The 22,208-nt window shown below is 47.4% G+C and overlaps 1 protein-coding gene across 8 annotated transcripts in view; it reads left to right on the top strand.

Annotated features, from left to right (window-relative positions):
- Positions 1–22,208, top strand: part of PHF21B (PHD finger protein 21B) — a 289,303-nt gene that overhangs the window by 98,256 nt on the left and 168,839 nt on the right. For 4 of the 8 annotated variants that reach the window (XR_012633363.1, XM_074901761.1, XM_074901760.1 and 1 more), the window contains exon 1: positions 21,769–21,841. The exons of 2 other annotated variants lie outside the window; for them this stretch is intronic. Coding sequence is in view for 5 of the 6 variants with exons in the window: in XM_074901761.1 (XP_074757862.1) it covers positions 21,788–21,841 (54 nt within the window). In the remaining variant the exon portion in view is untranslated. Of the gene's footprint in view, positions 1–21,764; positions 21,842–22,208 lie in introns of those variants that run through there. 2 more of the 8 variants (XM_074901763.1, XM_074901762.1) reach the window with 2 other exon arrangements.

The raw sequence follows: 22,208 nt of genomic DNA, 5'->3' as shown, positions 1-22,208 counted from the left end.
TATACAATTAATGTGATTTGGAAAGGCTTCTGCTTGCACGTGGCTCTACTGTGCTGCTCCTGGGGCCAGTCTTGGGCCACTCTTTGGATGGGGTGGTGACCAAACACCTTCTGCCCCCCCCTTGCTAACCACAAGGGAGAGCGTTGCCTCAAATCTAGATGTGGCGAAGCTTTTGTAATACTTCTGTCTGTTCCGGTGATGCAGAAAGCAAAGGAAAACGTCCTTGGTAGGGTATTATGGTACTTCTAGGTGAGGATTTGAATTTTTCTCAGTTGTCAGTGGTCAGTGACGCAGCATCCTCCGGGGAGTCATCCACTGGCAGGAAATGCGTACACTTACTTATTTCCGTAGAGAAGCTGAATAGGAGAAAAGGTCTGTGTGTTCCTGGGTTGGGTTTTTTTCTTTTTTCTTTTCTTTTTCTTTAATAAGATGGCCTGTGCCAGAGAAAACAAACTAAACTCCTTTTTTTTTCTCCATTGGTAATCTCTCAATGTGATATAAATACCATCCCACAATTTAGCGTTGTTAATTAATATGTACTTTCCATTACCTTCCTTTTGGGAGAGTTCATTATCTTGAGGAATGTAACTCTTCATTCAAACATTTCATTCTGTAGCAGGAGAAAGAGACGGAGGCGCAGAAGAACTACTTTAACTGGATTGTGTAACAATGGCTGTGATAATAATTGTCTGGGAGAATTATATGGAGGTAACAAAAGGCCTCACAAAATGAGTACATTACAAAGACTCTTTTATGACTGAAAAATACTGATGTCCTTAAAAGAGAGAGAGAAGTAGGAGTTGGGTGATTTTTTTTTTGTAGGAAAATGCAAGGAATACACTGAAGTTTGTCTTTTGACAAGGAAGACGTTTCCTTAGGGCTGCCAGAGGAAACCTTACACTTTTTCTTTGTTTTTCTCCCCCTTATTTCCACAGCACAGGCTCCTTCTCTTGCTGTAACACCGGTGAGAGGCTGGGCTGGTCAGCCTGACCTGGTCTCTGGCAATTTTGCATCCACTGAGTGTTCATCAAGTGGAGCAGCTCTGCGACTCTCTCTGGCTGCTGTGCCAGTGTGATTTATCTCCGTGCAGACAGCCTGTGCCCAATTTAGTTTGGTAGTCTAGGCTCGCTGCCAGGACATCACCCTTTAGGATCCAGTTGTGCAAACAGGGCCAGATGAGGTAGGCTAGGGTCTGAGCTGAGTTCCGTGAGGAGAGGCGGGGGGGACATACCAGCTAAATAAGTGGGAGATTGAGGGGGAAGCAGAGGGGTTATACTAGTTATTCTGGGCACCCATCACCATGACAGCTACCTATTATTAGATCTATCATATACACACGTATTTCCACAGCATGCAGAGGGCTGGTCTACTAATAGAAAGATGGTTTTCTGCCCCTTTTAAAAATGTCAGACTTTTTTTCGGACCCACTTGACAAACAGATTCAAGCTCGTTAGTTTTTTCTTAACGAAGTTATAATCCCGAGAAGCCTGTTTTTCTTATAATTTATTTTTGCTAAAAGGTTGCACTTGCTGTCACCATTTGGAACGCTGTAGCCGTGCGTACTGAACACTGTGTTCAGAAATTCTTATTTTTGTCACCCAAGTACAGCTGTATCTTAAGGGTGGTACGGAATTAGAATAAGGTATAAATGAAGTACTGTAGGTTGCTCGTGCACATTACACTTAGAGGCACCTTGGTGTGTGGAAACGTGCTGCTTTACACATCTGGGTAAAAGGAACAAGCAGGGAAGATTGAAAATTTTTTAACGCTAACGAGGGAACTGTCATCTTCAGTGTAACTGGTGATTTCTTCCTGTAGTTGGTGACTCCTCAGCTGGTCACCTCGCCGTGGCTAGTGTTAACGCTGGGCACTTTCAAGGCATCAGAGTGTGTGTGTGTGAAATCTGTTTTGAAAAGCAGTTTATTTTGCTGAGAGGGTGGTGGTTGGCTGGATCGGGTCTCTGTGCTGACGAGCCATGTAACTAAGTGTGGAGGGAGGGTGATGGTGAGGAACAGGAGAGTGTGAAGAAGCAGGAGAGAAAGCAGAGCAGGGCACTCCCAGCTGCCATGCAGCACCCACCTCTGTGGTGGAGGGGGCTCTCGGACGGGAAGAACTGCCACATCCCCTTTCTTGGGGCCCAGGTACCGAGTGGGACTTGCAGCCTTTTAGAATCACAGAACCATTCAGGTTGGAGAAGCCCCTTGGGATCATCGAGTCCAACCCTCAGCCCGACTCTACAAAGTTCTCCCCTACCCCACATCCCCCCACAGCTCATCCCAACGGCCCTGAAACCCCCCCAGGGACGGGGACTGCCCCCTCCCTGGGCAGCCTGTTCCACTCTCGGACCACTCTTGCTGGGAAACATTTTCTCCTCCTGCCCAGCCTGACCCTCCCCTGTGGCAGTTTCCAGCCGTTCCCTCTTGTCCTGTCCCTGATCCCCTGGGAGCAGAGCCCAGCCCCAGCCTCTCTGCAATGTCCTGTCAGGAGCTGCAGAGAGGGATGAGGGCTCCCCTCAGCCTCCTCCTCCTCACACTGAACACTCCAGCTCCTGCCCTGCCTCCTCACAGGATTGATTCTCCAGCCCTTCCCCAGCCTCGTTGCCCTCCTCTGCCCTCGCTCCAGCCCCTCCAGATCTCTCTGGGATTGAGGTGCGACGCTGGGCAACAAGTGCAATGTGCCCTGGGAGAGCTTAGGGAGCCTCTGGATAAAATCCACCCAAGGCAGCAAGCGGAACAGAATCTTCTTAAGGTGAACGAGAAGCTCTGAGGAGAGAGGCACGTAAATCCCACCCCTGTCTGAGTGCAGGATGTCTCGGGTAGCATTAAGGACCCTTTGGAATTCAATTTGGAAGCGTCCCCTTGAGGCAGACATCTAAAGTCTTTCTTTCAGCAAACTCTGGATGGCAGAAATACTGAAGTCCCTTTCCCTATGGATTTGTGACATGCCCCACAGCAGCCCCCCCAAGCCCACTGCCAGGACCTTCCATCCCTGCTCTGTTTCCCCATTGCAATGTGGCTTTTTCCCTGGGGGGAGATGACTTCCCCGTTGCGTGTTCAATGCTCCTCCTGCCCGAAGGCTGTGGTTGGGGGTCGCACGCTCACTCCCTGTGCTCCACAGACAGGCCAGGGCTGGGGCTTGTGTCTCTACGTGACACTGACGGTGGCTGAGAAAGAGAAGAAAGTCCAGGGCTGCTGGGTGACAACAGAAAAAGTATCTAAGGACGCATTAAAAATGGCAGTGGTGGTTTTTAGTGGGGAGGGAGATTGAGTAAAACCAATCTTAATCTTGTTTTGACTACAACGCTTGTAATTCATATAAAAATAGGGTCAGTCCAGAACTAGGAAGGGGAGATGGCACCCACACCCCCCTCCCCTGCCTGCTGGGTGCTCTCCCGAGCCCTGAGGGAGGCTGGTGGTAGGGAACAGAGGTGGTGGGAGGCCCCAGGTTGTTTCTGAGCTGGAGCCCCAGGACCTCTGCGCTGGGAAGGGATGACCCAGGGGCAGAGCTGCTTTGGGGATGCTTGTGCAGCCCCAATTCGGGAAGCACAGGGCAGAGCTGTTTTTCCAGGGCTGCCTCCCCATCTCAGCAGATGCTCCTTCCTTAACCCTTCTTCTCTCCCCCTTTTCCCCCGAAGAGACCCTGTCCCCAGTCAAAGCCTGTTTTCCCTAGCCAGTCACTAAATCAGTCGGATGTCTCCCTTCCCCCACCTGACACGGTGACGAGGAGTGCCTGCTGATCAGTCCTTTCATGTAGTCTCTGCCGGTTGCTGCTTCGGTTATTAAAAGACAAAAAAAAAAAAAAAATCAACTAAACCCCAGCAAGCCCACTGCAGCTCCCACGTTTACGGCCGGAGCGGTGCCCTCGGACATGACAAATAGCAGAGATGTGGTTGCTGTGTGGTGTTTTCCCGACCCTCCGGCTGAGACCCAGGGATGGGGGGGTGGTATGTGTGTGTAAAATTATTCCTGTGGACCTGGGGGAGGTGGAGCTTTCTTTTCTCTCCTTTCTTTCGAGTTGCAGCAGTCCTGAGCCAGCCCAGGGCTGCGGTGTCGGTGCAGGAAGCGAGCGGCTGAACTTGGGGGGCACTTTGCCAGCCCTGGGTTTAGGACAAAGCCCCCGACTTGGCGAGCTGTGGCCACGCACCCCCCAACTCCATCCCCACCCTCATCTCCCACCCTCCCCGCAGCAAGGCGAGGAGAGGCCGGAGCATCCTTCCTCTTCCCCCGGCGCATCAGGCATCCCCGCCTGCTGTCCTTCCTCCTCCTCTTCTTCCTCCTCTCTTCGCCCCGCTAAAACCCACGCACCCGGCGGCTTTAATGTGATAAAAGACGAGACCTTGAGAAAAGTCAAAGGCATCTGGGGAAGAAAACAGGTTGGACATGTAAAGAGGAAAAGAGTTCAAGAGTTTCACCAGTGAGCCATGAAATGAGAAGTAACAGCTGATGTACTGGAGGGAAGGAGCAGAGAGTCAGCAGCAGAAACTATGGATCCAAGGTTAACCGGGGGGGGAGGGGATGGGGAGCTGAAACTTAAAGTAATTACCAAGGCAAAAGAGAAAACGGAGAGAAGGAGATCCGGGCTATTGCCTTGCTGGTGCGGCGATCGCTGGGATGGCAGCACCAGGAAAACTCCGCGCTGCCCATCAGCAAAACCTGCGGCGTTGTCAAGAGCCGGTGGCCCTCTCCTATAAAAGCACGAGGTTAAGCACCTGATCTTCTTAAAAAAAAAAAAGTCCCAGAGGTCTTCCAAGAATTTGCATTTTCTACCCCCACAGTTGCTTGCCCACGAGGCTGAAAGGAAGAAATTACTTCACTTTTTTTTTTCCTAGTTAAAAAATAAATACAGAAATAGAGATGTGATGAGGGGTGGTAGTGGTGTAAGGGGTAACTGTGCAACGGGGTGCTGGTTAAAAAATACCGACCGTTATGGTGACAGAACACCCCCTTAATGAGAAATTAAGAATTGCTTCAATGACGGTGTTAAAAGCTGGGGAGAGCGTTGTGTTGTCCTGGCGAGAGGGGAAGGGGGGGGGGGCTTATGAATGAAATTTTGCTGCTCCCGTGTAAATTAAATTCTCCTTATGTACAAACAGAAAGCAGGGGGAAAGTTTGCGGCTTGGCAGCCCTAGGGCTGGGAGCAGCAAAGCCCTGACAGACCGGGGAGGTTGGGGGGGGGGGGGGGGGGGAAGCCTGTCGCCCCCTTGTCCCAGCTCCAGCCCCCCCCCCCCCCCCCCGCAGCTCGCGAGGCTGTTCCACGAAGTTGGTCAAAATCCAAGAACAATGAAGCCAAGGCGCTTTGTGGGAGCCCCAGCTCCCCCCTCCCTTCCTCCCGCCCCCCCCCCCGCTCCCCCCTTGGCTGGCAGGACCCCCGCAGGCGGCCCCGCACCGACACCCTGCGTGGGGCTGCGGGAAGCGCCGCGGCGGCCGGACCCCCCCGCAGCAGCCCCTCAGCTCTTTTGTTCCAAGGCAGCTGCAAGCTGGACTACGTTTCCCGGCAGGCTCTAAGAGAAGAGGAGGAGGAGGGGGGGAGAAAGGCTTTGCCACCCTTCTTCCTCCCCCATCACATTCCTCTTCAGTGAAAGGGGGGGGAAGAAAAAAAAAACAAACCAAACAGCATATTCACTTTGCTGACACATCATGTGCGTTGAGCGTGCAAGAGGGGCAGGGCTGCGAAAGGCGGATCACGGGAAATAAGGGGGAACTTAAAAAGGAAAAAAGAAAAAAAAAAAAAAAGGCAAGAAAAAAAAATAAGGGGTAAGAAAAGGGAGGGGAAAAAAAAAAAAAGCGCCAGGTAAAACCCCCAAACCGCTTAAAACCTGAAGTAGAAAAGACGTAGCCCCAAGCCTTGAAATCTTACTAAATCCATAAAGGAGAGCCCATACTTTGTTCTTTTGTGTGCAGGGAGGAACAAGCTCCTTGCCAGTCCCTCCAGATACACAACTTATGCAACTATTTCTCCATCGCAAGCTAAAGCACACGCATGTCTTGCATAATGTTGTTTGCCACCACACAAATGTTTCTTTTCTGGCCCCTGTAGATCCTACAGATTGCTTTACTGATCTTCCGCATCAGATGGCTTTATCCTTCTGGTACTGCATATATTCAGATTTGAGGTCTGTGTAAATATGTATAAACAAAATGCATATTTTGTAACAGGTTTATTTTTAGTCCCTGTGTTTTTACGCTCGGGAGAAAGAAGTTTTGTTTAATTAATATTGAACCTGTTGGTGTAAGAGCGGTTAGTGCTAACGGAGATCTGGTGGCAGCCGAAACCTTTACCGAGGCTTTAGAAAATCAAAATAAATTTAAAAAAAAAGCCACGCGTTAAAAATTGCTGGGTTTAAGTGGTCTTCCTATAAACGCTGCCCTCTCAGTTGTACCTTTGACTTGGGCAAAGCGATGCCGGTTTAAATGAAGAACCGTTGGCCTCGGGTTTCTAAAGAATCCTGGTGATAGAGTTTCTCTCTAACGAGGGCCTGGAAGCCGGGATGCTAATGAACTAAGACGCCAAGGCTCTGCTCCTCGGGGAGCTGATTCAACCCGCACAGTTGTGTGCTCCGGTGTGTGCCTGGGTTTAGAAGCCAGATTTGAATGACTAAAGCAAAACTTAGTAGTACACCTCACATTTAAGCGTGTGGGTGTGTGAATATATCTGTGTGTGTGTCTGCCTTTGTGTATGTGTGTAGGCATATATAGATGTATAAGTACCCTGCATCCACCGGGTATCAATTCTCTGGGTGATAAAAGACAAATATAGTGTCAATATACACAACTGACTCTGTGATAAAAGACAAATATAGCATCAATATACACGAGATTGAATTTTATTTTAAATGGTAAGTTAGATTAACTTCTCTGCCTGGTTTGGCAGAGCAAATTATTCTTGTTCAGCTGTAGATTTCATCACAGTATTTTGTCCTTTGTGTCCTAGGATACCCTGCCACGATTGTTTTATTTTAAAAATCTCTACATGTATATATTAAAAAAAAAAAAAATGATTTGCCTGTGCTGCTGATAGCACGCCGCTATTCTGGAGGGGAGAGTTTTAACTTGCAGTTTTCACATCAGTGTTTTCTGTTCACTTTTGAATTGTAACAAAGGTAACAGTCCAAGCTATTTCACACCATTATACCTTCACGTTTGCGTCTGAAGTCCGGGCTTCAACCTCACTGAGAAGTGCTAGAATATATTAATAATCAGCTTTGTTTTCAGTGAAATTAAAATCGATATCAAGGTGGGATTTTTATATCCACCGAGTAGGGTTTAGAAGGTTGTTACATTTTTATTGCGCACGGTATAACAGACTTTTGAGACAGGTTTGTGACTTCAAGCCCCAGCCGTGCGAAAGAGGAGGTAAGGAGGCACTGAGACTCACATGGGCCCCTTGGGGTCACGTTTTTTTCCCCGAGATCCCTTTTGTTTCGAAGAACAAGTACCAACTTCCCCCAGCAGCAGGTTGCTACTGCCTTCCTTTTCCAAACGCCTCCTGGTCTGACCCACTGAGCGGTGGAGGGATGGTGCCAGGGTGTTTCCATTCCCCCATCCTCACCATTTCACCTGTTTGAGCAGAGAAATATCCGAGTTTCCTCTTTTCTATTTGAACTCCAGGCTCTGGTGTGTTTTTAGGGGAGGTGTGGTGGTGGTAATGGTGGGTTTGCTCAATTCCTGTGGCTGAGCTGGAGTGTGAGTCACAGCCTAGACGTCTATAGGGACGAAGCTCTGCCAGGATGGTTGCTTGGATGGTGAACCTTTACGCTGCATTTTTCTTAGCCCCTCTTGAGGCTAGCTTTAGGTATACCCTCTCTATAGGACAAGCTCAGGGGCTTCTTCAGCTCTGGTGCAGGAACTACGGGTTGGATAGAGCCAGGTGAAGGACTTCCCTCTGCATCTGCTAGAAGATGTTGAAGATGTCCCTGCTCGTTGCAGGAGGGTTGGACTAGATGACCTCTAAAGTTCCCTTCCATCCTAAACCATTCGATGATTGTTCAGATACTCAGGTGCCTTCATCTTATGTACAACATAAGAAGGAAGGAGGATGCATTTTCTGAACCATTTTTTGATTAGAGTGGACTCATTTCTGTAATTCTTTGGTTTCTCCAATCTGAGTGCGGAATTGAGTAGAAGTTGAGTTTCTCCACTGCAACTTTGCAAGAGTTGGGTGAACTTGGTTTAAATGGTTTCTTCTGTGGCCTCCTGTTTAAAACCTTTGCCACACATGTTATTTCCACAGCTCTTCATTCTGTGTAGCTGCTTCTTGTCAAGACATCCATCCCGTGTTTGTGCTCACCGAATGCCTCCCGAGTTCAGTGAGAATATGACGTTTCTAAGGTGTTCAAGACTGCGCTCAAATAGAAATTTTTCCCTTGCAACACGTGGCTAATGAAAACATTACTCCTTACCCTACTCTCACTGAATTTCTCTCTTGTTCCGCTATCACTTTATTAATAATTCTTGTCATTATATAGCTAAAAAGCTAATTTTACTGCCTTGTTGGTGTACTGAGCCTAGATCTGGCTTTGATGAAAATAAAGATCTCCTAGGTTTAAGAGGGATCAGGACTACCGTTTGCATGAAAGGCAAGCTGTAAGCCCAGTCTGGCAGTTGACTCTCCAGAAAGCTGGACCACTGGAATAAACTCGGCATGTCCTTAGGCAAGCCTCCTTGAAGTCAACGCGCGTTAAGGCTGAATAAAGGAATTCATTGATTTCGGTGGTTCTAATCTCATGTGTCAAGATTTATTCATGTGAGCTGCAGAATCCTCTTTCAAAACTGAGGGTGTTTCTTACTGTAAAACAGATGTCCAGACCTGAAGGTAGATCTCTGGTTGCTGTTCTGCTTGTGATTACCCCTGGATTCCTGTTAGTATTTTATGTATAACATTTGAACCAATAGCTGAGGATGTTTTACATCAGGTAGATACAAGAATATCGTTAGTGGCAAATACATTTTCTATTTTCCTATCGCTTCAGAGCAGATGAGCGTGGAATGCATTCAGCAAGGTAAGTCATGTGTTTCAGAGCTGAACATAAAGATAATTAAGAAAAAAAGATTACCACAACGCGTTGTATCGCTGACATTGTAACAAATCAACACAAGTTGAGAAATGGAAGAGCAGAGACCAACAGGCTCGATTCCAGTCCCGTGGAATCAAGTGAGGGAAAACTTGGATCCCAGCAAAACTTGTTTGCTTGTTTAACTTGGTCGCTGGAAAGTAGTCCTAAAGGGATCCATCGCTGAGGGAAAGCGAGGACAGAAGGTCTTTAGTAAGATCACGTTTATTTTCACGATGCCTTTTTACAGTGTAGATTTACGACTGTGAATTTGAAGGGAAACCTTTAGGAACAGAAGGCAGCCTGTATAGGAAAGACCTCTCCAAGCCATGCTCTCTAGATCCAAATTACCTTTCAGTACTTTCCTTTAACTTCCGTAATCACGTATTTCCCCAGCAATGCAAATCAGCTGGGGGTGAGCGGAAGGAGCACAGGGACCAGAGGACGTACATGGAAGTTCTGACAGCAAAACCAGTATCGCTGAGCCAGGCCTCTCAAATGTCGTGAGTCAGCCTGTTCCCAGCTAATCATGAGACCGAATAAAAAAATCATGAGATGTTCTCAAAGTAAATTTGGGCTTCTTTTTGCTCACTTTCTGGTTCTAGTTTTGTTGTATGCCTGGGATACGTCTGCAAGCTCTTCCCAATAAATAAAAGGACTGGAAGGGGATTTACGTCCAGAACAAAGGGTATTTAAAAAGGCAAGTCAAGTGCTAGCCTTGCAAGAACGGGGAAAACTGTAAAAAAGGTTTCTGCAGAGACATCAACAGAGTGAAACAGGCCTTACAGAACATAGTAGTATGAATTGTTTGGCGTCCTTACACAACTCACCTAGTATTGAACTGGGACAAGGACAGGGAGGCTGGCATTTAGCCCAGAACCAGCCAGGGAACGCGTTCCGACTGGGAATTTAGCGTGGAAAACCCACAGGAAGTATCAGGACACTGGGTGGCCTTTTTTGCTCAACTCCGATGAATTGCAGCTCCAAGATTTGCATCGACGTTAGTGCTGGTGTAATTCAATCTGTCCTTAGGTACCGAGCATGGCCATGTCCGGGGGCTGGCATCTTCCCGAGGGAGACACCATCATACCTGAGACCTCCAGAGGCACTTAAAGTCTTTCTACGTTCAACTGAGAAAGAACGAGCTCGGTGTATACACCTAGTGTCTAAACCCCCTCCTTTATTTCGTCAGCCCTGGTGACTTTTTGAAAACGCTCAAAAGCCTTTTGTTTTACCAGCTTTTGGAGGAGAGCTTATGGGTGAGGTGAGAGCGTTTTAATACCCTACCAGAACATTAGTGGTCAGGAGAGAAAGACTCATTCACTCAAGGGTTTAATCTATTTTTTTTCTGGTGTTCTGTTGTGTTTTGCAGCCTTTGCACATCTTTTGTTGCACTTATGCTTAGTGCAGAGAGGGCTATTTAAAGAACCTCAGTATGTTTATTTAAAGAAGAGAAAAAAACCCCTGAGAATGCAGAATGTACGTTTTAGTATTCTTTGAAGCTTTTCTCCACGATTACGTGTTAAGTAAGACACAACGACCAGTAATTGCGGTGAACACACGGACTTTTTGTCATAACTTTTTCATCTCTTTTATTTCATTTCATTTTTTTAACCTCAGCATGTACAGCTCCTAGCACAGTTGTCAGACCGAGGAGCCTACACGTGCTCCCAATACTGGGAGATAATTAGTATCTCCTGCTAATAGAGGACGAGCAGGTGGACTGTGAGCACAACAAATATCCTGTTGCTCAACACTTCTCGTTTGGCTTTCTCAGCCCCTCGATTTTGAAGATGATATTCCCATAGCCTCGCCGTGGTGCTGTTCAGTGTTACTTTCAAGTGATAGTAACAGGGATGATATTGATCTGAATATATTCCCAGAGTGATCCTTGGAGCAAAATTTGTTGAACGAGTGTTATTTACAAATTCACCCCAATGTACAAAAGAAATTCAATTCCTTTTTCAAAGCAGATTGATGAAAGGATTCTGGTGACCGGATCAGCCTTGCAAAACAGAGCGAGGCTGGAAGTGCAGGACCACAGCAGCAACAGCAAAATTGTAAAGGGGGGGTGGGGAGGAAGAGAAAAAAGAAATACAATATCTACGAGGCTTCTGTAATTAAAACCAGATTAAATATTCGTGCTTTGCAAATGATACAAATTGATATAGTTTAAAAAAGCCATTACTGGTACTCCACTATGGGAGTTCAATATATTTTCTGCCCTAGGGCTCTGTTCAGCAGAAACATTAAGCAGGGCTTCTGTGTGCAGGAGCCTGCTGAATACAGCGAAACAGGCTGCTTCATCTTTTCATCCTATTCAGCAGAAATTTGACTGTCCCGTGAAAATGTTTCTCAGTACCGCTGGGGACTTTTGCACAGAGCCAAAGAGAGGTGAAAGCTCCTCTTGCTCCCTGCTGGGTCACTGTCTGTTCATGGCACTACAAAGCCCTGTTGCATTCTGCCACTGAAATGAATATTTTCATCTGAAGTAAAAGTGGCGTTGGGTTAAATCACTGCCAGAGCACGGGGGAACAAAACCTTGGGAGTAGGTTTGCAGGCACTTTGTATAAGGGCAAAGCGTGGCGTCGGGCAGCCGAGGCAATTAGGATGGGGCCAAGGGACAGGTGTCAGTGCTGCTTCTACACCGACCGTGAGAAGATGACGGAGATTGGAAAGTTTGTGGCTTCTGCCAGAGCCAGGCCTGGTTTCTAGGGTATTAGGACAAACGCAGGTTTTGTCCTTTGACAGGTGATTTGTTTGGGAGGGTGAAGACGGTGGTGGTACAGGTATCTCCACCATAACAGTATGGCTGAGGGGTGAGCAGGCTTGGGCTGATAGCTGGTTATTCCCTCCTATCTTTCCCTACTTAAAGGATTTTCTAAACTTCCCAGGAGATTTAAATTCATAACATTTGTTGGAAAGAGGTTTCTAAACCTCCTTGGCAGCCTGGGGAAGCTCAGACTTAGTGTGAGACGGGTTTTGTATTACTGTGATTTTCAGGCAGGTTTATGTCTCGGGCTGCCCAAGTTTTCCGATGTGCTACTGGGAGCTGAACCTGTTCAGAAAGCATTTTGTAGAAACAGTTGGCTCATTACCTCCTGCCTGAAAAGGAGGTCAAGGCACGTTCTGGAGAGTGATGCTGGAAGGTACGGACTGCCCGTGCCCGAGGAAAGAGACAGATCGACTAAAAGTGCAGAGAGAACTTGCCATGAACTTCAAAATCCTGTTGAATTCTTCACTAATGCGAAACGCCTGGGAGCAGGTGATGTTCGGTAGAGACAGGATTCTTTTCTCAAAGGACATTAGGAGCCCAATCTCACTGTCTCAGTGGGACTCAAGCCTGAACGCACACATCCTGAAAGGGATGGGGCATCGTAAATCCAACTAAGTCACTAGGAGGATATAAGATTTTTTTCTAAACCTTTTATACTTTGGCCCAATGTTATGTTTTATTAGCTATATGCCCTAGTTCTTGTGCTTCTAGACTTTTTTTTTTTAAAAAAAAAAGTAGTTAATTTGGCTACTCTTGTTTTTGAGTGAGGAACTCGATACATCTCAAAGTGACTTGATTCTCTGGGAAAAAAAAACAACAACAACAACAAACAAACCAAAAAACAACAAAACACCATTTCCAACAAGAGAAGAGGAACACCCAGAATTTGCTGATCAAATTTTAAAGTATTCCTTGAGCCTCAAGGTCATGGGAGGGATTTTTGGAAGTGCTCAGCATTATTATACCTCATTTGAATTTTACCCTTCGCTTCAAAGTTCGTGTGAAAGCTTTTAAAAAAACCCCACTGCGTTGATGTAAATCTCACCGGCAGCAATTAGACTTTGCACTGACACCACAGGTGTAAATCAGGGGTGCGTTACACTCTCAGGACTTGCTTCAGCAGTTCAGCCCAAGAACATCTCCTCTGAGTGTAAGATGGTAGATGTTCTTTCTGCACTGGCTGCACTCTACAATTCCTTGACATGCCTCACCTTTTCCAGAAAGGACATTTTCTGGATCAGTTTTTTCCCAAATGTCCAGAATATGTGAGGCTTTGCTAACCTTTTCCACACAGGCTGCTCTATTATATTGGGACAGTACTAGAACTTGGGGTTTTCACAGGATTACATTTTGTATGGTCATTTACGTGGATGTAAAAGTCTACAGAGAGATCCAAAATGTTGTTCTTTCAAAAGGAAAAAAACCGTCAGCTGAGCAGAGAACTCCTTGTTTTAGCTCTTCCCGGGGAAAATGAATACGAAAATCCCCTGTGGGGAATCATGCTTCCAAAAAGCCGCTCGTTTACTCTCCCAGGCACTGTAGAGAATGTGAGATGTGAGAAGCAGCACACAAAAGCCAAGTCTGGTATTTAAAATAAACAGGAATTGGGTAAAAAATGAAGCCAACTTTACCTTTTTTGCTCCCAAATAAAGCGGGTGTGCCCAGCTCATGGTTTTTTGCGGGGGATGAGTGATAGAACTTAAGTCAATTCTTCATGATTGTTCCTGACAAGAGAGAGAAACGTATTGTTTATCCCTTTTACCTAAAGTTCTATGTCACACTTCCTGATGCAGCTGTTTTTCATAAAAACAGCATGGGGGCAGTGCTGCTGAGACTTGCAAATGTGCCAAAAGTTTTGATTTTAATAGATTATTATTTTTTTCCTTCCATTGGAATGTCTGCATTTTTCAGAAGTCCTTTTACCTGTGGGTATGACCGCAGAGGGAGGGACTTCCCAAGGACTGAAATGAAAGCAGAAGCCCAGTCGCTGATTTACACTGTCATGTAACTCACTGGTGGTTTGTCAAATGCATATTAATACTGGTGGTATTTTGCATTTAAAGGGACAAATCCTTTCTGCAGGTGTAATCGGGCACTTTCCGTTGAAGTCAGTGAGAGCTCTTTGGCACAGAGAATAGAATTTTGTCCTATCCTGAGACTCAGAGTCTGCTTGGTAGGTCTGATCCTGTGATCCAGATAGGAGGCTAAAATGAGATAGCTGGGAAAAATCAGGAGAAATAGGAGAGAGAGAGGGAAGGACAGGATGAAAGGCAGAATGGGAAAGTGTTTATAACACAATGAGGGAACAAGGGATAGCGTGTTATAACTAGGGAAGTGCTTAGAGCTGCTAATGGAAAGGAAACCAAGGGAAAAGCCTGATTTTAAAGGTATACGGGCATCTAACACCTCCTGAAATCAAACAAATTGGTGCTTTGCAGGACGAGTCAGACTTCTAAAGTTGCTTGGGATCCAAGTCAGGGATGTCAATACCTTTAGAGATCTGGTGTTCTGGGCTCTCAGACTTTCTGCGTTGAGGAAATCTGTGTTCCAGAACTGGGATGCAGCTGATATGAATGAATGTAGCATGAAGGAAAAATCCCAGGAGCCACATCCTGAATGCCTCGCTAGAGCAAGGAGCAGGAAATGTACCAAAGACTGCAGAAAAGCCTCAGGGTGTCCACTGTGGATGCCAGTTTTGTAGAAGTAACTTTTAGAGAGGGGCCAAAGCGAGTACTGGCTTTGGTTGCAATCTAAAACTGCTGTGTATCTGCTTTCAGATCATGACTATACCCTGGAATAACGCCCTGTCTTCTGTTATATTGATGCTGTGGCTTCTACAGTTTTTGATGTGCTCTTTCTCTCGCTAAGAAAGCCGGGGAGTTTGTTTATATCTACTAGCCTCTAGAGTCCTCGAGTTAGGAAGGATCTTGTGCTTGTCCTGACTGATACTAAGAGTGTTTCTGAAAAGTCAGTATGTGTAAATCCTTTCTGGGGATGTGGAAAAAGTAAAGCAGGAAGATAAACACCGTCAGAAAAATCTTAATCTTTAAAGCTAGAAGTATTTTAGGCTTCATTCAAGTTGTGTTTTACATTTGGAATTATTAGGAGGAAAACGTGTCTGCTCTCTTTCTTTTACCCACCCCTCTAGATGAGGGCGACTTGAAGTCTAAAAATCCTGGTAACAGAAATAAGGTCACAGAGAATCACTTTTTTCTTCTTTTGCTATTCAAGGAATCACTGGGAAGTTTGGGTTTATGTAACAACAGAAGCAAAAGGTTCCAAGGTGTAAGGGTACTATCTGTTGTAATTGGGTAACTGGCAGTAAGAGTGGTGTGTGGCCAGATAAGAGAGTGAACAGCTGAGCAGCACAGGAAGAGCCCTGTGAGGAAGGAGAGCTGGTAGTAGGTGCAATTTAGGGTATCCTAATACGATACATCAGCTGTATTGTCAGAGGGATAATAGTATAGTGGTCTAGAAAAGGTCCTAAGAGGTCGCCTTGCCTTTCCTGTTCCTCCAAAAGAGTGTCCAACGATGCTCCTATCCTTTGGGGGAGGTTGGTTGTTTAACCCTTTGTTAGAGATCTCCAATAGCAGTGACTCCAGCATCTCCAGAGGGAATGCGTACCAACATCCCCTACTTCTGTCTTTAGATAGGGTTTTGGTAATGTCTGCTCTGACTCTCCCTCACTGGAACGTAAATCTAACCCTTCTCTCCCTCTGGATTAGAAGAGCCAGTTATTCTCTTCCTCTTTTTATATGTCCAAAGGCTGTCACTACGTCACTCCTCAGCCCTCCTGCTTCCCTGAGTAACTCCAAGCCTTTAACTCACTCTTTCCTTGTAGATCAAGCATTCTCCAGATTTCTGGTTGCTCTTACTAGTGTCCTCTGCTTTCTCTTCAATTCAGCCACATGTTTCTTGAAGCATGGTACCCAAAATTGGACATAGTTGTCCAGCTGAGGCTTTGCCAGTGCTGAGTAGAGCAGAAGGATCATTTCACGTATCTTCATGACCTCACTCTCATTTATGCATCTCAGTCCCTTTTGCAACAACCTGAGAGTTTTGATTCTCATCCAGCTTGGATGAACCTTGCAGCCTCCTGGGTATCTCAGACATTGGCATTTCACTGCTCTTCACATCCCTGCCCTCCGATAATCACAGGGAATTAATGAATTTGATGATTCATTTTGCCTCTCCCAAAGGTTTTTCCACCAAAGACAAGAGCTGGCTCCATCTCTCAGTCTCACTGAGCTAGCCATTGTCTCTAGTGCCCGGTTTAAGTTGACTTTGGGAAGAGGGAAAAGTTACTTCCATAAAATAATTCCAGTTTTCTAAAGCATCTTCTCAGTTAAGATGGACAGATAATCTCAGAAGAGGAAGAAACATATTGCAGGATGGATGTATCCAGAAAATACAGGACAAACTACACATCTTGGACAGACCAGCTCGCCTTAAGCCTCTCAATGTGCCTTGAAGCTCTGCTCTTCTTTTCTCTTACGTGCCTTGTTCCTGAGTTTTATTAACCACTGGCCATTCCCGCTTGCAGAAGGAGCACCTGTCCTCGCTGGGAAGTTGCCAGTGGCTTGCACAAAGACGAGCCTGCACAGTACACTGCCGTTCCTTCCCCTTCCCAGGGCAGCCCCCGCTGAGCAGCTGCTCCCTTCTTGTTCACCTGCCCACCATCTTGTTACCTTCAGACACTTTTCCTTGCTGGTCTGGGAAGAGAAGTTCAAAGCACATGGAATTTGCAATAAAGCCACTGATTGTCTTTTACAAATCAGTGCCCGGTACTTGATTCCTCCACATCTTTGCAGCAAAGAGAGGGAGCGTATTACAAGAAGGTATGTGGGGTGTGGATTTTCCAAGTTAATTGTAACAGAACTATGGCTCTACCAAAAGCAATCGAGCACCTTGTTCTCCGTCGTAGCTTTGCGGATCTCCTCCTGAATCAGTGATAGAATCTGATAAGGGAGGAGCATCATCGCCTCTTGTGGGGATTTGAAGTGTGAGACTCGACTCCCAGGTGTTGGCTTCCTGGCTACCTGCAATTCGATGCGTTAGAAGAAAGAGTTTTGGGGCGTCTTGGGTTCTTGATACAATGATTGGTCCCGAGTGTCTGTATGCAGGAAATAGTTACCAACAACCCCGTTATTTATTGGTCTTCTATTGATACTGACGGTGCATTTTTAGGTAATCCTATAAGGTAGGTCAATCTGTCAAATACATTTCTGCAATGACTTTTGCAGAAAAAGGGTCCGACTTAGAAACACTTGTGCGCATCAGTCACTTGATTACCAAGGACTATCAAATTGATTCACAGGCGTAAAGCTTTTCACGAGTGGAGGTGTTGTCAAAATTGGCCTCTCGGTCCTTATTCACCCAAACGACGTCAAACAAGACTTTTGGCAACAGAGAGGTTACATCTGTATGTCACTGCAGAACACACACCTTTTCTCCAGAGCCGCAGAGTATTTTTGTGTGTAAAAGTGCCCATCCAGGCTCTGATTGTCACTGTGAGGAGACAGGAGGGGGTGCAGTTCCTTCTGGAGGACTTCTGGAGTTCCACAACTTCTAAGAGCAAGGATAATCTTTTCAGGGGTCAATGAAAGATGTGTTTCATCACGGGACACATCACCCTTCATAGAACGTGACCTTTTTTTTGGTTAGCACCGCCCACAAATTTCCCTGCTTAAGCAGACGCCTCCACCAATGCTGCCAAATATTTTACTCAGTCTCCCATTCCCTTTGTGTGTTCCAGTGAAACTGTTAATTGTCCCTTCTGCAGGTGAGGAGCTGGAAGGGAAGACCCCTGAGCTCTCGTGTCCCTCCAGCAAGCAGGGTGGCTTTTGCCACCATAATCTCTGAGTAAATTGTGTAAAGCTGTTAACATTTTTATAGGTGACTGCATAACGTTATCGCATAAATGTATGTGACAGATTAATGTATTTTACACAACTCCCCTAGCAGACAATATAAGCGGTATCAATAAACGAAAAGCAGCGTAGTTCATTATGTTTTATAATTCATAATTTATATTTCTATCAAAATCTGCGACCCATCCTAGCATCGTAGATATATAAAGCAATTTTTGAACGACGGGCAGGTTGAAACAAATTTCTAAACTTTCCCTGTTGGCATCTCACTGGTGTGGGAAGGACAAGAGGACAGCCCCCACCCCTGGCAGAGTAACATCATCAAACTGCACACTGTGAGACTGCACCCTTCTCTGCACGGGGGCCGGCCAACAGTAATGGCTGAATTTATTCTGATGACCAAGTGACTATTTTATAATGCTGAGAGACAGTCTCTGTGCCCTACCAATGAAACGGGCATTAAAACATATCAACCAGCATCATCTTGATGAATTAACAACTAATACATAAAGATATTCAACTAATACGTAAAGAAATTCAACTAATACATAATTATACTTGGCTAGTTTAGTCAGTTTAAATTGGTGGCCCGATTCTGAACTCAAAGAAGTTTTGCACTGATATAACCGGAGGTTACAAAGGTCCCAATTTACAAAATCCTTCAGGCTTCCCTTTTTCAAAAGTTAGTTCAAATGCTTCGTTAGCTTGTTAGAGCCACTTTAAATTTCTGAATAACTGCTTAGAAGCCTAGCCTGCTCACACACCTTACTTCAGATGTCAGCTCTTCTCAGACAGTTATGGACTTTGCAAAGCCCTACTTCTCTTGGGCACTACAAAATCCCGTTGTACGGAACGCGCAGGAAGTTACGCTGATTCTACGCTAAACTTGTTCGTATTCATCAATATCTGCAGGATCAACATATTTGTCTTTACAAACATGAGCAGAGTTTAGATTTTAAAGGTGCCCGCTGCACCTAAGCCATTTTATTGACTGAGCATTAAACACCCCCTCTGATAATTTCAGTCCAGACACCAAGTATACTGTGGAAACCAACCTTAGACACGATCTCGAGAGAAAGAAACTGGCTTCTTGGTTTTACTTGTTCTCAAGCCATGTGCAGACACTAAACAAATGCTGTAAATGTAGTCCATTACCAAAACAAACTTTACTAACTTGAATAAGGCTCTTCTAAAATAATTTCTTTAATTGTAAGGGTAATAGGAATTTTTAACTTGGTCTTTATCCCTGATTTTGGCAGGCTCAGGATATTCCACCATGAATCTCCATGTGATTTTTTTAATGTAAGAAGTTGTGTTTGGACAGAACATATCTGAGAAATTTAATGAAAACTGGATACGTTGTTTTGGACTCCCAGCACATTATGTCACAAACCAGTTTTAATTACAGTATAGTTGATGTAAGTTAGTTTTGGTGTATATTGGCGTCTTTAATGAGTTTTGAGATGAATTTAATTAGTTATTGAAATTGGCATCCAAGCACATCTGGAGCACGGTGGTGTTTTAAATACAGACTAATCATTTAGGGTGAGTTTGAACTTAATGTTTTAGTGCAGTTTAAATAAAATACCAGCACTCAATCACTGCAGGAATGGGAATATGTATGCACCAAGGTTCATGTCGCTGGCACGCCGTCAGCTAACTGCTTGTTAAACCATGCCCTAAATTTTGACTGTCATCAGTAAAATGATTCTGAGCATTAATTTTGGCTTCCAACCCCACTCCGGCCCTGCAGCAAGAGGACAGTAAATCTAACTGCTCTTCCTGCATCAAAAACACCTCCGCTACGTGGCAAAACCCTGACTTCATATAAATTTGTGCCGCTGGTTTAAATGTATTTATAATAATTGGCAGCAGGCTGGGTGCTGGATCAGGTAGTGTCTGTCTGTAGGGCTGGAAACCGGGTTTGCGGAACAAAAGTGCCATAAACATAACGGTGAATTGTTTCTGTTCCCACCTGAGCTGAGGGGCGAGCCGGTGGCACACGCGATCCGTCACTGGCAGCCAAGGAACTGAGGCTTGACTTGGCTGAACTGGAATATCCGCTTAAGCCGAGCCTTCTGGGCCCGTTTAAAGTCTAGCTGCTGTTATTTAGGATGTAGGCTGAGGCCGCAGGGCCTCGTTGCCACGTCCCACGCTCTCCTTCTCTTTTCCCTTTAGCTGCTGCGACTTGTGTTTTGGGTGCTCGTGCTCTCAGTTAGTCGCGGACTCGCCCACCAGAAAACTTTATCTCCCTTACAAATACTTTGCTTCGTAACGTGGCTCGGGTCGACGTCCCCTTCTGGGGGGCCAGGACACCGGCTGTGGGCTCGGCACAACGCGGGGCTATGGCAGCTTCTGCAGCCGAGGAGCGGGTGGCCGAGGACAGGGGGAGCGGGGAACCGCCCGGCACCCCAAGTTGTGTGGGACACAGCCGGGTGTCGAGGCCGGGACCTGCTGGAGGTGCTCGTTGTTGCACTCACAGCCCAGGTGCCCCTCCACTGCCGAGACACTGACACTGCTGGAGGAAGTTTTATTTGGGGGAGAAGTAGTTTTTGGCGGGGTCTCACTGTGGGCCAGTGCCGCACCCAGGGGGTGGGCAAGGGCCCCTCACAGCCCTCAGCACCGGCTCTGGGCCCCTCACAGCCCTCAGCACCGGCTCTGGGCCCCTCACAGCCCTCAGCACCGGCTCTGGGCCCCTCACAGCCCTCAGCACCGGCTCTTCGACTCCTCACGGCCCTCAACACCGGCTCTTGGACCCCTCACGGCCCTCAGCACCGGCTCTGGGCCCCTCACAGCCCGCAGCAGCGGCCCCTCACAATCGGCCCCAGGTCCCTCACAACCGGCCCCACGTCGCCGGGCAGACCCGGTCCCGGCAGCGGGAGGCGCCACCGGGCTGCGGCGGGCCCGGGCGAGGAGCGGCTGCCCCGGGTGGTGCCGGCAGGAGCGGGGACGGGGAGAAGCAGCTCCAGGAACGGGAGGAGGGCGCGGGGCGCACCGGGGTGGGCGAAGATGGCGGGGGGTGTGTGTGTGTAACGGGACTGGAAGAAACTTCCCCCTCGTCAAGCGCTGGGAGTTATCTCTCGCCAGGCAGGAGGGGGGTGCCTTCCCCCGCCGAGGGGACGCGGGAGGGGAGGGAAAGCCGCGCGTACCCCGCGGCGGCGCCCGCAGCCCTGAGGCGATGGGGGGGGGGGGACAAACGCGGAGCCAGGAGGGGAGGGACTGAAGGGGCGGAGCCTCTCCTCGCCCCGCCCCGCGTCCCCGCCCCTCGCGCCTGGGGGAGCGCGCGCGCGCGCGCCGGCACTTTGTTGTTGTCCGGGCGGCGGGCGCAGGGCGCATGCGCGGGCCGCGAGCCTTCACTCCCTCCGCCCCCCCCGCTCCATCCGGGCACCGCCGCATTAGCATTGCGAGCCGAGGCACAACTTTTTCCTCAGGCAAAGTGAAATCCAGGCGCGCACTCCGAGGAAATATAGTCCCCCCCGGTCTGAGCCCCGGCCCTCCCCCATTGGCGGGGGGCGGCGGGGGGCGGCGGGAGGCGGCGGCGCGGCGGCGGGGCGGGGCGGGGGCGGCGGGGGGGCGCGGGGGCGCGCGGGCGGGGGCGCCGGGGGAGGGGCCCCCCTACTTTGGCGGAAAGTGAGTGATGAGTCTGTGTCCCCAGCAAAGAGGCAAAGAACTTGCTTTGCAGACTGAGTAGTTGTTTCTTTCGATTGTTGTTGTCGCTTTTTTTTTTTAATATTGTTGTTACTACCATTCCTTTTTTTCCTTTTTTTTTTTTTTTTTAAATTTTTTTTTTCCAGGCCTTTTCTTTCTTTCCTTTTTTTTTTTTTTTAATTACTTTTTTTTTTTTTTTTTTTCCGTGGAGGGAGGGGTGGCTGCTTGGCTGGCTGGCGGCGGGTCGGTTGCAAAAAGCGAGAGAGAGGGGGAAAAAAAAAAAAAAAAGCCAAAAAAAAAAAAAAAGAAAAAGAAAAGAAAGAGAGGGGAAAAAAAAAAAAAGCGAGCCAAACAAAACCAAACCAAAAACCAAACCAAACAAACAAACAAAAAAACTTCATTCGGATCTGAAAGTGGCAGGAAAGTGCCTGGCAAGTTGCAGGGATGGAGCTACACAGCTTGCAAGAGGCGTTAAAAGTGGAAATCCAATGTCATCAGGTAAAAAAAAAAAATAAAATAATAAGGAAATAAAAAATGCTCTTCTATCCCCGGTGCTTTTTCGAGGGAGAAGGATCGGAAGGGAGCCAGTGTTGCATGCTTAGCGAGTAGCCTTTGCTTCTTGTCGCAGGGTCTATCGATCAGGGGCGGGGGGGAGCGGGGCCGGGGCCGCGGCCGGGGCGGCGGGGGGGGCCGGGGCCGCGGCGGGGGCCCCCCCCGAGCCCCCCCCGGCAATGGCGAGCACTTCGCCAAAGTAGTTTTGCGGCTTGTTTGGCTGAGTTCTTTTTTATTTCCCCCCCCCCCCCTTTTTTTTTGTGTGTGTGTGTGTTGTGGAGATGCGGAGTTAACGTTGCGGTCGGGGCTCGTG

The sequence above is a fragment of the Athene noctua genome, chromosome 3, assembly GCF_965140245.1.
Source record: "Athene noctua chromosome 3, bAthNoc1.hap1.1, whole genome shotgun sequence".
NCBI lineage: Eukaryota > Metazoa > Chordata > Aves > Strigiformes > Strigidae > Athene > Athene noctua.
The sequence above is the reverse complement of the archived record's forward strand: the minus strand, read 5'-3'. Positions and strand labels throughout refer to the sequence as shown.